We start from the raw sequence: 18,362 nt of genomic DNA, 5'->3' as shown, positions 1-18,362 counted from the left end.
TCCTGTACTGACATCTTAGTGCATCTAGAAAATTCAATATGCGAGGCTTTTATCTCCAGGAAACATCATGTATAAGTTTTCTTTGACCTGGAGAAAGCTTATGATACAATCTGGAGATATGGCATTTTGAAGACCCTCCATGATTATGAATTTTGAGGAGAATTACCATTATTTATCCAAGCTTTCCTAAAAACTCGCAAGTTCAGGGTAAAAGTTGGAAACTCATTTTCATCTCTTCACAGCCAAGAAGAAGGAGTTCCACAGGGTAGTGTCCTCAGTGTGACATTGCTTTGCCCATTAATGGCATTGCTTCTGTGATTCCTAAAGATATAATGTCTTCCTTATTTGTTGATGACCTCTCTTTATCATTTGCAGCCTCACGAATGTCAGTGGCTGAGAGAAAAACGCAGTTGGCCATTAACAAAGTTGTTGAATGGGCAGAAAAAAAAAGGGGCTTTAAATTCTCTACATCAAAAACTGTTGCTGTACATTTCTGCTGCATTAAAGGTATACATCCTGATCCTGATCTCTACATACATGACCAGAGGATATCATGTAAGGAAGAGACATGTATTTTGGGATTATTGTTTGACAAAAGAATGACCTGGGTGCCTCACCTAAAAAATCTGAAAGTTAGGTGTATGCAAGCTCTGAATGTTTTAAGAGTGCTTTCCCATACATCTTGGGGAGAAGATAGGACTCACCTAATGATCCTCTAAAAAGCCATAGTAGTATCGAAATTATCATATAGCTGTGAGGTATATTCTTCAGCTTCGAAAACAAAACTAAATATTTTAGATTCGGTACATAATGCTGGAGTAAGGATTGCGAGTGGTGCCTTTAAATCATCTCCAATCCCAAGCCTTTTAGTAGATGCAGGGGAACTGCCTTTGGATTCATGTCATCAGATATCACGTGTCCGACACTGTACTGGTATAGAGTCCAGAGGATTCCTGACTCATTAACTTGCCAAGCAGTTTTTAATGATAAATATTTTAGCTTCTACAAATGTAATCCACGTTATCCAAAACCATTTGGATATAGAGTTTTGAAAATTTTAGAAGATTGTCTTCTTCCAAAGGTCAAAGTCTGACCAGTCAAGTATTCTGCTGTGGCCCCTTGGAAGCTTCCTTCTGTGGAGCACTGCAGGTGCTTCACTGGTAGCAAGGAAGAAGTGAGTGCTGAGATGCTGCGCATCTCCTTTTTAGAATATTTGGTGGAACATGATGGTTCAGTCTTAGTTTTTACAGATGGATCCAAGTCTGATGCAGGCGTTGGCTATAGAGTTGTATTTCCCAATTTTAATAAGAGTGGAAGGTTGCCAGATCAGTCATCCATTTTTACAGCAGTGTTGTGCAATCCTAACTGCCCTTAAAGAGATTGCCTGTCTTGCTGGAGAACACTCCGCTATATGTTGTGATTCACTGAGTGTCTTGCAAGCTATTGGTCATTTTAATTCACTTCATCCTATCATAACTGAAATTTTAGGGTGGCTTCAGTTGCTTAAGATCAGTGGTAGTAAGGTTTCTTTCTGCTGGTCTCCTGCACATGTTGGTGTGACAGGAAATGAAGTAGTAGACTCACTTGCTGAAATAGCTGTCAACCAAAGTAATATAGCTAGGTGTGCCCTCCCTGCAAATGATATGTATCCAGTCATTAAACCAGCATTCCTTGATTTCTGGAAATTTGCATGGAGCTAGAAAACCAAAAAATGAAAGAAATAGCTAACTCCATCTTTCCTTGGAAGTATTCATCAGTGACTAGGCAAAAGGAAGTAATACTCAGTCAGCTTAGAATAGGTCATACAAAAGTGACACATGGCTTTCTGATGAGTGGGGATCATCAGCCATATTATAACAACTGCTTGGTACCACTGACAGTCAGACACCTGACTGTCAGATGAGAGAAAGAGGTACTTTCCTCCAAGTTGCAGGGGAACTGATGGTGGTTTTTCCCTTGCCAAGATTTTAGGGGCTGATTTTCACAAAAGTAGCCTGTTTATTTTTATAAATGCCATTGGTACTTTAAATAAGATTTAATTTTTACTGTAATCGGTTAAGTTTAATAGGTTTTACGAACATATATTGGTTTATTTTATCAGATTTAAATAAGTTTTTAATGCTTCTATTTTGAGGTACTAATTTGTTTTTGTGTGTATGTATGTGCATATGAATGTATGAAAGTAATTCCTAATGTAAAGGACCTCAGATTTATATAGTTAGTAAAAATAAAATTTACTTTAAAAAGCTGTGATTTTGAGGAGACTCAGCAGCTACCAAAAAGAGGTTTTTCTTTGTCAAAACTTGCTTTATGTTAACAAATGAATATCGTTCAGGGACCATCACAGCTACAGTGGAAGAAGCTGTTTTACTCTATGGAGGGAATTTAGAGAAAATATTACTATAAAATTTCATGAAAGATAAATATTTAAAACAAAGGAAGACAAGAATATTACACTTCATGATAGCTAAGAAAAGACTGACTTGTCACTCACAGTGCATGTTGTACAGTGCTAGTCGTCAACCAGATTTCTGAAGTTACTTAGCGGATACTCACAGAAGGGACCTTGAAGTCTCCACTATGTTGGTGGCTACACATAGTCATCTTGGGTTTGTAGTGTGGTTTTTGGAAATTTTAGTCTTCTATCTAAAGGAATTTCTAGTGGAGGCTGAATAAAATGAAATTTAATTTGCTGCCATCAAGTTGTTGGTTACCTGTAGCTCAAAACTAATGTAGCAGAATAGCAAATATGTTAAGTGAGGTAGGAACAATATATGTACAAAGAAAATTTCTATGTTGCTAGCATCCTTCTATTTGTGATATCAGTTAGTCTAGCTTCAGTATAGGTAGTTATTTGGCAAATTGTGCAGTTCAAAAAAGTTTTCTTTTCTGAGGATTCTCAAATGAAAACCACATGTATCTCATTTGAGACAAAATTTTTATTTACATTTTATAGAATACAGAAGAAAATCTTGCTCCAATATCCATAAGTTTACCACTTAGTCAGTCTTGGTGACAAATTTTTTAGTCAAAGAATTTAATAGTTTTGTATTTACTACATGCAAAATTCCACTGCAATGGAACCATTTAGTGTTTGCTAGGGTATGGTAAGGTAGCTGTCTCCATTTTCACCAAAGCATTTCATGAACTGCTTCCTCAGTATTCATCAACCCTTAAAGATGTAAATACTAAACAATTTGGAACCTAATACATTTACCTGGGGTGACCCTTCAGATGTACCAATATGCTGCTGTAGGGTATTAATTTGAAATATTTTAACCAGACAGCTGAGTCATTTCCAAAGTCTTATTGGGTTGTCCCTAAGGATTTATTTATAAATGAAGGGTGAAAATACCAGAAGGACATCACTGGAGATACTGAACAGAAGGCAGCAAAGGATACAGTGCTACCAACAGTGCATTGTGCAAGGACTAAGAATTGCTTGCAAGTGGCAATACTTTACATGGTTGCAAGATTCACCAGAGCATTTTATTTAATGTTTCAATACATTTACACGTACTGTACTGATTTCAAAACTTAAAAGGAGAAACAAGTCGCAAAGCTGAAATTTCCAATTAAGAGAAATGAATAAATGCATCAGAAATATATTTAAAAATAAAAAATGCTAGAAACATATTTAAGAAATACTACCTATTTACAAGAATATAAAGTACGAGAAACTATTTACAGTAGATACTGAAATAGTTTCTCATACTTTACGTTCATGTAAATAGAATTTTTTATATTCTTTAATATATTTTTAATATTTTTATGCATATCTCTTAATTGTAAATGTCTGCCATTGTGACTTGTTTCTCCTTTTCAGTTTTAACAAATCATTAAATAAAATGTCTCTAAATATAAATAAGGGTTAGCGTATAAGGCTTGTAAATACAAGAAATGAATTTATGTACAGTAGTTAAATATGAATTTCTTGTGCAGACAGAAAAGTATTCCTAATGATTCATTGGAGGTGTGTTGGGTTAGTTTTCAGTAGAAGATATAATAAATTTAAAAAGATACAGTATTTACAATACAGTATACTGTACTGTAATAGACTGCATAAATTCTGTAAAAACAAATCCACTTCATAAAGGATAACTGAAAAATAATTATGAGAATATAAAGTAAATTGCAAACAGTCTTATGCTACCTTGAATTATTAATAATTTTTGCGTAGGCTAATATCCTCATGAAAATTTAACCATGATCCTGAGTAAGGAGTGGATTCCAAACTTAATTTCTGACATTCCATCAGATGAAACGGCATACTGTTTGTAACAAGCCATGTCACTTTTTTTTTTTTTCATTCATGGTCTGACATCCTACTGACAGGCAGCTCAACAGGGGAAAAGTGCAAATGAACTTGCAACTAACTTTTAAGGAAAAATATGTTTAGATGAATGATATATATTTCTTAATGTATAACAGTACTGTACTTGAAATGCAAAGTACCTAAGGTACACATGCTACCCTTTAAGACTGGTGAGCTGACAACAAGTGGAAAGCACTAGTTACTGCTTTTTAATACAAATAACCACAGGAGAGAGATGATTGCCTTTCCAAGGAGATGAGGCACAGTATTAAGAAAGGCTACTAGAAGGGGTTTCTGGCCTTGGATATACTGCTTTGGGTTGGATGGAATGAAGAAAATACCTGTTAAAGTTGAACATTACCAAAATGCAGAGTAAACACTAAAAGCTGATCTTAACATAATCAATTGAAGGACACTGTCATACTGAAAGTCAAACTACAACCCAACATAAGATGCAAGTAACAGTAACTGTGCAAGAAGACTACTGTCTTGAAATAAAATAAAATAGCTAAGTTCTTACATGGGTATGTGTATCGGGCTAGACTAGAGAAGAGTAGAATACTGTGCAGCAAAAATGACAAAAATTATTTAGATTGTACTTAAAAAAAATTAATACCATAAGGCTGGAAAAATAATTTTTAAATACTGCCACCAAAGCACCACCTTTTTATCATCATGATAATGCATGTATTCTGTAAGTAGACGTATAGAAATCTAGTAGAAAACTATGTATATTAAAGCATCCATTTTCTTTTAGTAACACCTTGGTTTTTTCAACAGCATGGAAACCACAAGTGTCTTGGTGAATGAGGGACAAAACAAAAGTATAGTCTCCTGCATACACTGTGATTCTCGTGTCTTGTCACCACAGTCTGCATCTTTCCTTAACCAGACACATCCTCTTCCAACTCCAACACAGCCCAAGGACCAGCCATCACTTAAAACAGAAGATGTAAGTTTTGGAATATATCTGCATATAGTATTTCAATACAAATATGCACACCGCTCTAGTAAGTAGTTAAGTTGCTGATTGGCAGCTAGGTAACCCATCAGTACAGCACCTGTGTACCTAATTATCTTGTTTAGTGGCACAGTTAAGGCCACCACTAATGTTCAGTCATAACTGCTCAGTTATGCCTGCACAGTCAACTTGTGCAGGCAAACCTGATCGTTACTATGAACAACCTGCACAGTTTTCCCTCTCACCTGCGCAGGTGACCTGAGTAAATAGCTCATCTCAACTGATACGCCTCCAGCCAAATGGCCTCTGCAGGTGCTCTTCAATGTTAATGTGGGGAGGCAACTTTTTTGTCTTGGTTTGCTTTCTGTCCCTGGACAGACAGGATGTACCTGTCAAGAACAGTGTTGAGTTTTATTAAATTTAAAAGTGTTTAGAGTATACCTAAATTAATGATGTATTGGATTTACAGTACTTGTTTTTTAATAATTGATACTGATATCAGAATAATATACGGTACATTTATAATTTTGCAACTTTTCCACAGGAAAAACAATTGTGTATAATGAAGGCTGAAAGTGGCAGCATCAGTCCTGAATGTCTTGTAGATTTCATGAAATCTATATGAATGAGACTTTGCTTGAGCAAGTAAAATCCAAAGGCTACCATAACAGATTAAGCCTATATATGTTTATTTGTGGTTATAAACTGTACACATATGGAAGTCAGTTTTTAAATGAGAATAAATAGTCATTATGGCGAAATAATGTAAAACAAGAATACTGTATATGCCAGCGTATAAGGCGACCTTTTAATCTTAAAAATCTCCCCCGTAATAGGGAGTCGTCTTATACACCAAGCATAAAAAGCAAACCTTAAATCCTGCCAAGATTTTCAATGATAGGTTACCCTCTGAAGTGTTGATAGTTGTGTCAATAGTTAACTACCATCACAACTATCGACACTGTAAACAAAAGAACTGTAATAATGGTAAAAACCTAAGTTAATTCAAGTGAATCACTAGCGACGCAACTATCGATACTGTAAACAAAGTTTTGGTAATTACCACTCTGCCGATAGTGATGTCGTGGGCATTGAGAATTTGTTGTGATGTTTATACAGTAAACCCCCGTGTTCGCGGTCTCGTGATTCGCGGATTTCACTGTGGAACATATATATGTATTATTCGTGGAAAATTCACCCATTCGCCGTATATTTCACTAAGAAATATTCACTAATTACTGTATTTTCACATCATTTTCATGACTAAATGCACTTTTTGTGATAAAACTTAAAATACTCAGGTGTAAGCATTTTTAGAGATTTTTTTTTGTGTTTGAACTATCAAAATAGGCAGTTGTAAGTGTTTTTAGAGGGGTTTTAAGTATTCGCAGATTTTAGCTATTTGTGGGGGGTTGGTTGGTACGCATCCTCTGCGAATACAGGGGTTTTACTGTATTTTCCCTAAGGGAAAAATATAAACATTTTTAAAATCTGGAAGATACCGATTTTACGCATTTTTGGTACGGTAATTCCAGTAATTATTATTGATTTTATTTATGTACCAACTAACTTACATCAGCTGATAGTGTTATTTAATTTAATGAATTGGGGGTCGTCTTATACGCCAGCATATACAGCAGGCCTGTGATACGTCTGTTCATGGTTATGTTTCATGTATGTAATTTATTCTACTTCCTGATGAAAGAAAATAAACAATATTAGGTCTATACTGTATACAGTATTTCATCTCTGAAATGAAAACATACAGTAACTAACTTGATTAACACAATTATCTTGCCTTGGAACTCTTCTGGAATTCATAAAATATTCAATAAACAGTATGAAAGTCCTTGGGGCATATTTAAACTTTTAACATATTCACATGGGAATATTGAATTTATTTTTTCAACCACTCTTTCATTGGATGTCTTACTTGATTTTTATGAATTTTTTATGCTATCAGCAAGCCAATTACAGCAGAGCATTGTCTGTTTACAGTATGGATGCTATGGAGGACTGAGGAAAAAGACTGTATTGTTAGTGGTGAAGGTTTAACTGTGCAGGTATAACTGAATATTAGTGGCAGCCTTTAGTTACCTGCAGATGGTAAAAGTGAGACAAACTTGTTTGTTGGTACACTACCTTTTTTATCACTGGTTTTTTAAACTGGTCTTCATATAGAGTACTTTGTGCTGATATACTTGGCGGTAGAGTACTTGTATTTGAATTTTTATGTTATGGTTGTACAGTAATAGGCACTCCCCAGTTATTGGCGGGGGTTCTGTTCTGGTGGCGCAACGATAAGCGAAAATTGCCGATAACTGAACATTGGTGATTTTTGGCACCAATAACCAGGTATTGGTGCCAATACCCAATTATCGGCACTGATAAGTGGAAGTCGGTGGTTTTCGGTGCTGAAAATTGCCAATTTTCGTCACTAGATAAGCACTGTAAAACCGAGCCCGCCGATAACTGGGGACTGCCTGTACTTCGATCTTACACACTTCGAGTTGCGCGAATTCACAGACATGTGGACTTTTCTTTGGAACCTAACTAATTGGCATGTGTGATTTTTTTCACAGACATGCGATGTTTGCAAAATCCTCAAGAAACCCTGCAGAAGTGGTTAGGTTTAATTTTTGATGTAATTTACAAGTTTTCATGCTTTTATGCATAAATTTGGTATGAAAAATTTGTGTTTTTATTTTTGTACATAAATACTGTGATACTAAAATCACAAAACAGCTTTTGATGAAAACATCTCTCGCTATCTCTCTCTCTGGTACTTTAATATTTGCTTTTATGTAGAAGTTGTATTTTTGTTTCTCTCTCTCTCTGTTACTGAGATGAGAGACATTTTTTATGCATATGTAACATAGTTTGTTTTGTATGCTGCAGTTTATAGATAAATGTGACGTTACATTGTTATTACTTTTTTTCATATTTTCAATGCTATAGTTACAACATTTATGCATTTGAATAGTAAATTATGTAAAATTTTAAAAGAATACATATCGATTCCCAGTGTTCTCTGAGGCTTTGGAGCAAGGGGTGGGTGTAACCTGTCAAATAATCTTTACATATTGACCACAAAGGGTAGAAAATGTTGCCCACTCACTGGTGAAATGTGTTGCCCACTCCATGATCAAATATGTATCCTACATAGGATACTGAAAAATCTCTCTCTCTCCTTCAAAAGTCACAAATTTTCATCTTTTGATATCTAAGGTAAGAATGACTTTGTCTCTCTCTCTCATGTTATTCTCTCTGTCTCCGTAATAATTCATGAATAATTTCAAGAGATACTTAATGTAATGTCAACCCCCATCTCTCTCCCTCTCTCGGTACTGTAATGAAATAGGGTAGAAGGTGGTAATATGAAACAGGCAATATTTTGTCTGATCTGCCTGCCACATGTTGGTGACTAAGTCAGCCATATCTATTACTTCCACCGGATGCCACCAGAGTACTCCGAAGTCACTTTCTCAAGATCAGGGGCTGTGAGAGGACACTTTTTACTTTTTGCTTTGTGAAACTTTCTTCTAGGTAAGATTCACTTTTGTTTACACTATATAAATTAATGTGTGAGGTATGCAATATAGTATGATTATCAGGTGTAAGATCAGTTGTTAAAATGGCATAGCTAGTCTTCTAGAAACTATACCTTGGTTAGAATTTCTGCTGGATAATCATGAAAATGGCTTGGGGTGGCATTATGAAACAGCCTGTTCTATATTTCAACCACTTGATTGTGCATTCATGGGATCCTTAAAGATGTACTACGGTATAGCAAAGAAGTCAGACAGGCACTGAGAACTAGTGGTATGGACAGCTATGATATTGCAGAGAAGTTTGGGAAGGCATATCTGAAAGTACAGGCAGGGGCAAGAGCAGTCAAAGGCTTCAAATGCACTGGAATCTTTCCACCCACTATACAGGGGTGGTTTTGACGAGGCAGGTTTCATTGCGGCTGAACACGAGGAAGCACAGGCAACTGACCATGACAATAGATCTCAACAGATTCCATCAACATCAGCAGTAAGTCTGTCAACAGCAGCATATTCATCAACAGAAGCAAGTCCATCAACAGCAGTAGGTACTCCCGTATCTACATAGTTTATCTTCCCACACATTATTTCCCCTGTTCCACAAGCAAAGGTGAAGGTGACAAACAGAGGTTGCAAAGGTCTGAAAGCATGTGTTTGACATGGTCTCCATTTCAGGAGGCACTAAAGACCTCATTAGAAAAAAAATGCAGTTGGACAGGAGAAAGGAGCTACCCAAGAAACAACATCCAAAGGTAAAAGTAAGAATATTGATACATCAGCAAGCAGCACAGAGTCAAACAGACCAACAATAAAGAAAAAGGTGCTGTTGGAGAAAAAAGTGCGAAAAGTAAACAAGAAACTTTTTTTCCAAATGTCAGAGAGATGACGATGAAACTTCTAGTGAGGAAGAAGAGAGTATTAGTCTGTCTTTTGGAAGTTCGTTAGAAGAAATTATGGGAGAGGCCAATCCCAGAAGTGAAAATGCAGAATGCATTTTTTGTTCAAAGAACATTCACAAAGTCCAAACCAAGAGAAAAATGGGTTCAGTGTGTAGTCTGTCAGGGATGGGCTCATGCCATGTGTAGTAATTGTGAAACCGAAACTTTCATTTGTGACTTATGTTCTTAGACATATATTTTCATGGTAAAATTTTTATTGTTTTATTCGCAAAAAGGAATGATAGCCTATGTTTAGTTATTTTCTAAAATGTTTTATATTACCGCCCCACCAGTTTCATATTACTACCCAATTTGCAACGACCTACCTTTTTGAATATTTTTGAATAAAAATTTGTGGCATTTACATGGTTGTATTTATCTCTATAAATCTAAGTGCATTATAAGAGTAGAATTTGCTAATATTTATGACAGTTATTGATGTAATTTTTGCCTTTAAAATTGATGTTTTTGCCTAAAATAAAAAGTGGTCCATATTACCACCTTTTCCCCTATGAATTGCAGTATGGTATTAAGCTAACTTTTAAATGAAATTAAAATGCTTAGGGAGCATGATTTTGTCATATTTAGGGTTTAAACTCTAGTAATAAGCATTTACTGTATGTGTTAGCATTTTTAGTGACCATACCAAACTTATGCGAATCGTCGCCTTACACGAGGGGTTATGGAACCTAACCTCGTATAAGTTTGAGGTATTACTGTAATTAGTAACTTTGACTTTTATTAGTTTCTGACTCAAGTGTGTAGTTTGCAGACAAGTGTATTTATCACTTACTTCCTAACACAAAGTGAAGTAGCTGCTAACTCCAACAGAATTGTGGAGTGAATCAATAAGCATCGTATATGTTATGTATAAGGCTGCAATACTACCAAGGTAGTGTGTCTTTTCACAACACTTTTAAAACGTATCTTCTTGTGTGCCAACAAGCCACTGTGTATTGTTTGTGCAGTGTGTATCTGCAGCAATGATATTATTAACCACATGCTAAATACTGTGTTCCTGTCTAGATGTTAGCAGTTCCCAGGATCTTGATCCTTTATGCAGAATTACTTGAAATGTTGTTTTTCCTTTTTTCAACAGGGTGATGATTATGAAGACAATTATCAGATTTCTTGCATGGTCATCTTCCAATATGTTAGTTTAATTCCAGCATGAAGTTCTGTTATTATGGATAGTGTGTATGTCTCTGAAATTTGTGTTCTTCTCACCACATTGGGCATCTGCTGAGCTGCTAATTTATTAATGTGCAGTATCTCATTCTTTCGTACTTTTTTAATTGTAAAACTGGCACATTTATCAGAGAGGCAGTTAAGTTAAGTATACCTTAGTTTAACCAGACCACTGAGCTGATTAACAGCTCTCCTAGGACTGTCCCAAAGGATTAGACTTATTTTACCTGGCTAAGAACCAATTGGTTACCTAGCAATGGGACCTACAGCTTATTGTGGAATCCGAACCACGTCATAGCGAGAAATGAATTTCTATCACCAGAAATAAATTCCTCTAATTCTTCACTGGCCAGCCGGAGACTCGAACTCGGGCCTAGCAGATGCTAGCCGAGAACTCTACCGACTCGTCCAACGAGGAACTGACCCAGTGATGTTAATTCAAGTTGCCATAATCTTTTGTCCTGATTTTTCAGACATTTATCTCTCAACTGCTGCTTGTTTATAGTAATTTGTTTTTCACTTATTTTTTTATGCTAAAACACAGACAACACTGCACTATGTGATGATGCTGAAGGGGAAGATAAATCGATATTTCAGGCTATGACCTGACAATAACTCATCTTAGGGGCACGCACAACCTACAGACACAAAAATTACAGTGCAAAAACAGGAGACAGCTCAGAGAGCGTGTGAAAGTGGATGAGACTGAAAGCACAATGGAGGAGTCAGACTGTCTCGGGTCACATGTGACCAAAGGCCTAATGATAGGTTTTTGTTTTTTAAGAATATTCAAGCACAAGTACTCCACACTGTGAAAGCGTAGGTTTGTATGTTATAAAAAATACAAATTACTTTAGAATTTGGCATTTCTTTTATTTTGTCTTTGTTGCATCATAACCTTATTAATTATATACAGTGTGTGCTTAATAATTATGTCCCAAATATCCCAGGTTCATTAGTCTTATGACTGCCAGGCGGAACAAGGTTGTTTACTGTGCAGGCACTGTTTAGACCTGCAGGTACAGTATTTAGTAAAACTCAGATTCACTTTTTTGAACCTCAAGGGTTAAAGCTGTTTGTTTTTCCACAGGTATTCCTGGTGCAGAGAATCTGATTTGTCAATACTTGCTCCAGGTCATTTTTCCATCAATGCACATTTAATCCAACCTGTTTCATTCCATTTTTCACTCTAGTGCACTAGTATGTGATAAAAAGGCTGCTGTATAATCATTAAATAATTTGTCAGGTACTGTTAGCTATTAGTTTTGTATGGAAGCACTGGCTTCACCGTTGTTGTCTCTCAAGTAATTAAACTGTACAGTATATCCTTATTGGAATTTAGCTTTTGTAAAATGATTACACTATTCCTCAAGGAAGGATCCTTAATGGCACACTGTTTACATTGGCAATTAATGATATTAGAAGCAATTTTCCTGCCAGGATTAAAAGTAACCTTTATATGGATGATTTTGCTATCTACAGCATGACACATAAAGCATGCAGAACGAATTATTAATAAAACCATAATAAAATAGACAAATGGGCCTGTAGGCTTTAAATTTTCCATAGAAAAAACCCCATGTTTTATAAAAATAAAAAGGAAAAAAGTTGAAGGAATAGATTTAAAAATCAGAAACCATAATATATTACTATCAGCCAAACAGCAAAATTTTTAGGACTAATATTTGATGCACGCTTGAATTGGAAAGCCTCTATAGCATATGTAAAGTCAGTATGCAAAATAGCATTAAATCCAATTAAAAACTATCTCATACTAATTGGGGAGCTGATAAACATACCCTATACTGCATAAAGCAAGTGTTGTCAAACATTGATTATAGAAGTGAAATATAGGGTTCAGCATCAGTTGCAACACTGAAAACATTAGATACAGTTCACAATGAAGGCCTAAGACTATGGCATAGGGGCATTTAGATCCTTATCTGTTTCTTCTGTACAAACTGAATGTGGCGAACTACCACTATTTCTCGAGAGAGTTAATAAGAATGAAAAGTGCATTAAGAATTAAGAAAAGCGATTCATCTGCAAAACATTATTTGATCTAAGAAATATGTTTACAAACAATCATTCACCACCTTTCCCAATTAGAGCTAATAGAATCTTTGGGGCACTGAATATAAATATACAAGTAGGCAGTCCCTGGGTTATGGCAGGGTTCCGTTCCAGTAAGTAGGAAAATGCCATAACCTGGAACATTGTAATGAGAGAGAGAGAGAGAGAGAGAGAGAGAGAGAGAGAGAGAGAGAGAGAGAGAGAGAGAGAGAGAGAGTGTCTCTCTCTTTTGTATGCAAAAAAAAAAAAAAAAAAAAAGTTTTTAAGCTTTGTCCCAGTAATAAACTGGTTTTCTCCCCTCCTCTTAGGAGGGACCTCCTTATAGTGAACCCTCCTGATGGCTACAGCTCCCTAAACTGGTTTTCTCATTTCATTCTAGTGCCTACAGCTATGCTGCCTCTGGCTCCGTAATCCTAGTTATGCACTTAAAATATCTATCAAAAAGTTACTCATATACCCCGGAACACCATAGACAACATAAAATAAACCATGAGATGAAAAAGTCCACATTACAGGTACACAATATACACAGATAAGTCTAAATCACAATATGGAATAGAGTATGCAACAATATCCCAAAACAAAACATATCAATTATCTCTACCTGAAAGTGCATCAGTCTTCACAACAGAGTTGTGTACAATTACATCAGCCATCAAAATTATAAAGGAAGTAATGCTCAATAAAATGGTAATTTTTAATGACTCAGTAAGTCGAAGCCTCTCAGATTTACAACCTAAAAAATAACCTTGTTTGCCAGGTTAAGCTTTCACTCCACAAACTGTATAACAATGAAAAAAATATAGAAATACAGTATAACATATATAAAATCAAGTGTTAAAAATAAATGGTAGAATTTATGGAATGAAGAATCTGAAACTAATAAATTAAAACAGATAAAACCCATTGTTGGAAGATGGAGTTCATCATATCAGAGAGAGAGAGAGAGAGAGAAGTAATTCTGACACGTCTTTGAATAGGCCATACTTTTCTGATACATGGACACTCAATGAATAGCCCACATAACCCTGCTCCCAAATGCTCAAAATGCAAAGTGATAATAACAGTTAAGCATGCATTGTGTGAATGTCTAAAATATAACCATCAATGGTTATCAAGTTTTGGAAATACATCTTGAGGTGAAATTTTGTCAGAATCTTCAACATTTTTAATTATTCCAATATGAAAAATTTTTTAAAGTAATTTATATTTTTCCTAACATACAAACCTGAGGTCTTTACACATGGGATTAACTTTCAATGAGCTGCAAAACCGGCCAATAAACTTTAGCAAGGTGGTTATGGTAATAGCTATGATGGCAAGGGCGGGAGCACACCCCAGCAAGTTGGTGCGCATTCAATTCTACGCAGTTTACCTTTTGGCCAAGAGAAGAGAATGGGGGCTGGTAAGAGGTGGGCACTTTATGTAAAGACCTCAGGTTTGTATGTTAGGAAAAATACAAATGAATTTAAAAATTTGTCATTTGTTCCTACACAAATACTAACCCTCGGTCTTTACATGTGGGAGACTTACTCTTGGAGGGAGGATTCTGAGTAAATCTCTGAATTGACTGGTAATTTGGCTCACCAGGGTACTCTCTTCCTGGTCATGAAAGAGGAAAGGAAGGAGACTGTACCTCTAGTCTATTGAACAAGAAAGATGTTCAAATGCCAGACTTCTGGGCATTTCGAATTAATGGAATATAATATCCTTGATTGAAAAGGTTGGATGAACCCACAGTATCGGAGACTATACAGCTAAGAATAACCAACTGGTATGTTCATAGTCAGTCCCTCTCTCCCCTTGCTAGAGAGAAGGAAGGATTTGCATCTACCAATCCAAATGGAGTTAGAATATAGATAGGATACTCAGTCACCTAGATCACCTGCATGCACGCCCGTCCTGCATGTGATGGCTCGTTCACTGTTTCCTCTGCCTACTGGAAGAGGAAGAAAGACAGGAGAAAGGGAGGAGGCCAGTCCCACACACACCTTCCCCTTGCAGCCGCATACCTTAGGCAAGATGCAACCTGCCCCTCAAGAGCTGGGTGAACTACATGACTTGTTGAGCATCCACCTTAGGACCCAAGGAAAAGGTGTCCAAGGACCTATGGGCAATGTCCCAAGGTAAAAGGAGATGAACGTGATCTGCGCAATTATATTCCATCCTAGTACTCGACCAACAGGTTCTTCCTGAATGCGATGTATAGACCGATGCCCCTAGCCTCGAATGATCTGGCCCAAAATGTACTGATGTCCACCAGGAAGTTGTGGGGTACGCTCTTTTGATCATCTCACTAGTTAGAGAAATGACAATTTGGACACCAACTTGAAGCTAACATACAAGTCGTTGGCATTGGGCTGAAGGTCTAGTCTTTAAGGAGGCAACATGGATGTCATACTGTTGTTGGAACCACAGGACCTTAGAAGTGGAATGATCAATCCCATTGATCATCTTCGAAACATTTAGAATGGAGAAGCCTCCAGATGTAAATGGATACCAAAGATGTCTTGCTTGTTCAAGGGTACGAGAAGACAGAGCAGAACAGTGCCAACTTCAGTAAGTTGAGAAAAGAAGGACTATGATTAAACTTTTTCAGAGGTTGAACAACTGTCCGTATCTCTTGACTTTATCAACTGGACTGTTTGTAATTAATGCATCTTGCTTAGGGTGTCTGGTTGGCCACTGTACTGAATGTTCTACTGTCTAATTGTGTACCTGCACTGCAATAGAGTAGATGAAAGGACTTGAGGCCTTTTGTTGACCATGGCACTACCGTGGTGTCGTTGCTTAAGTTCCAAGAAAGGAAGTTTAGGAGACTACCAGCTTGGTCAATGTTTCAAAATATGAAAAATCTCTGGAGGAGGATAGTGTAACCATGGCATTACCTTGGTGCCGTTGCTATTAAAGGAGTGCCTATTTGGACCCTGAGACTCCTGAGATCCACATAACATCCTCTCCCTCTCGGGTTGTGGATTAACAGGTACAGGCAGTCCCCAGTTAACGGCGGGCTCGGTTAACAGCAATCTGGTTTTATGGCACTTGTCTAGCGACGAAAATTGGCAATTCTCAGCGCCGAAAATCGCCAATTTCTGCTTATCGGCGCCGATAATTGGGTATTGGCGCCGATACATACCTAACAGAGGCGCCGATAACCAAAAATCAGTGCTTTTCGGCACCGATAACCCCCGAAAATCGCAGAAAAAGCGCCGAAATCGCCGATTTTCGGTTATCATCACACCCTCAGAAACAGAACCCCCCCGATAACTGGGGACCGCCTGTAATTGCAGCAGCAGTAGCTACTGCTTACAACTCCCATATCTTCCACTCCTCACAGGGGGAGTGTAGCTACATAAAGTTAAAAGAAATGGAGCTCCTAGACACCACTTCTTTTCCGAGCAGAGCCAAAAACAAGTTGTCAGCAACTAGTTTGGAGGTGAAGTCCTAAGTGGTAGCACAAAAGGCCTTCGGGCACTTTGTAGCCTTTAGGGTCCTTAGGAATGGAATGCTCATACACTGTTGATCTCCTGACAAATCAGGCAGAATGATAGGAAGTTGTAAGCCCGAGACTTGAATCGTGGATGCGAAAGATGTCTCCTAGATGCCAACAGCATCTGAAGTTCCTGGGAGGTCAATTATTCAAGTACTGACTAGCCCCAACTTTTGTAACCATGGATGCGAAAGACGTCTCCTAGACATCAACAGCATCTGGTGTTCCCAGGAGGTCTCTAACCATGTATTGACCAGACCCAGACGTTGCTAAACTTCGCTGACCAGACGAGAAGTGATATTTTCAATGTGGTATGGATGATGGCTGATATGCCCACGGTTTTTAAAGACAGCCGAATAGTAACAGCTTCGGTGTGTTGAGAATGAAGGACTAACCCGTCTGTCTTTCTAGATCAAATAATTCTTTGAAACGTCGAGGTGTCAAGACCAATTTTCACTAACACCGACTCTAGTGACCGAACTTGTCTGTCATATATCCATCATCTTGGAATGTGCTGACTGCAAACCTGTGCACCTGCACCGTCAATTGAGGAGATGATGAAACACTAGCCCCCCCCACTTGTTGACTAAGGAACTGCCGTGGTACCATTCCTTAACAGCACTACGGAATGCCTATCCTTGGATCCTGGGGCTGGGAGAGTTAAGATGATTCAGGTTATTGAAGTGCAGTTTAGGTCAGGTTATGCTAGGTTTAGATTAGGCTGAGCTAGGTTCGGTGACGCACCTAACCTAGCCCTTTGATGCCCTGAGACAAGAAGTTCCAGGAAATTGAAGTGGAGGCTTGGTAAGGTTAGGCTAGAACTAGTTTCGCTAGGCTAAGTTAGGTTAAGTACCCAACCTAACCTAACCCAACCTAACCTCTTGAAGTGAAGCTAAGTGCCTTTTGGTTGATGCGTTGAGGCACGAAGTATCTTCATAGGGGAAGTGTGTAACAAGGCTCCAAGGAGATATTTGTTACCTAACCACTAGGCTAAGTCCTATCTCACCTCTTTGAGAGAGGATGGGAAGGAATGGGGAGACCTTGTCATAGACCAGAACCCCTCTTTTGTCTTCAGGAATTAGGCTTCATCCTTGTGCTAAGAAGAGTTCTAGCAGAAAAGGGCACTGAGGCTGTTGTACTGAGGAGTAGGCCTAATCCATAGATCTCTGGAGCTAGAAAGTAATTCCGACTGCACAAGGAAAAAACCTTGCATGATCAGTGTTAACTGACTCCCGTTTCGGAAGCATAGGGCGGTATGGTTTTACAGAACTTCACTGTAAGCAAAACCAACCTGTAGTCGAAAATGAATGGGAATCTGAAGAAACCCGTGCTGACAAACTGTAACTGCCTTGGCTCAGGAAGTTGAAGGTTAAAATTGGTGTAGGAACAATCAAGAGTCAAGGTTCAAAAGGGAACAGTAAAACAAAGATTTCTTCCTACCTGTAAAATGTCGAAGTCTCTGGCTGGACACAAGTGAAAGATCATCAATCCACGCAATGACGGCTGTAGAAGTCTGATAGAATGAACTCATTTCTTCGGTTGTAGATGTTATTGAAACGGACGTTGGATACTATCAATGAAACAACCAATGAAAGTCGTAATGTGTTGTAAACGTTTGGAAGAATGATCTATTTGTTCGAATGTGTTTGCCATTTGTACGATGACATGGACGTTTATTGATAACGGAAGCTGGCCGCTACCGTTGAAAATGACCCCATCAACTTACATTATGAAGGTTGTAAAAGTTGGTAGAACGATCCTGTTAGCTTGTATGTAGATTGTATGGTAATATTCGTTGGCCATTACCAGATGGTCAAGCTAAACACGTACATGAGCAAAGGGCATTGCA

General features: G+C 37.6%; 2 protein-coding genes across 2 annotated transcripts in view; one reads left to right on the top strand and one right to left on the bottom strand.

Annotated features, from left to right (window-relative positions):
* Positions 1-18,362, bottom strand: part of LOC136854168 (two pore channel protein 1-like) — a 449,951-nt gene that overhangs the window by 204,043 nt on the left and 227,546 nt on the right. The window lies entirely within an intron of this gene.
* Positions 1-18,362, top strand: part of strat (RAB interacting factor STRAT) — a 73,657-nt gene that overhangs the window by 37,496 nt on the left and 17,799 nt on the right. Inside the window, exon 2 of the mRNA XM_067130551.1 lies at positions 5,096-5,267. Within this exon, the coding sequence (XP_066986652.1) occupies positions 5,097-5,267 (171 nt within the window). The 5' untranslated portion in view covers position 5,096. The remainder of the gene's footprint in view (positions 1-5,095; positions 5,268-18,362) is intronic.

Source organism: Macrobrachium rosenbergii, chromosome 3 (genome assembly GCF_040412425.1).
Source record: "Macrobrachium rosenbergii isolate ZJJX-2024 chromosome 3, ASM4041242v1, whole genome shotgun sequence".
In the NCBI taxonomy this organism is placed as follows: Eukaryota; Metazoa; Arthropoda; class Malacostraca; order Decapoda; family Palaemonidae; genus Macrobrachium; species Macrobrachium rosenbergii.
The sequence above is the reverse complement of the archived record's forward strand: the minus strand, read 5'-3'. Positions and strand labels throughout refer to the sequence as shown.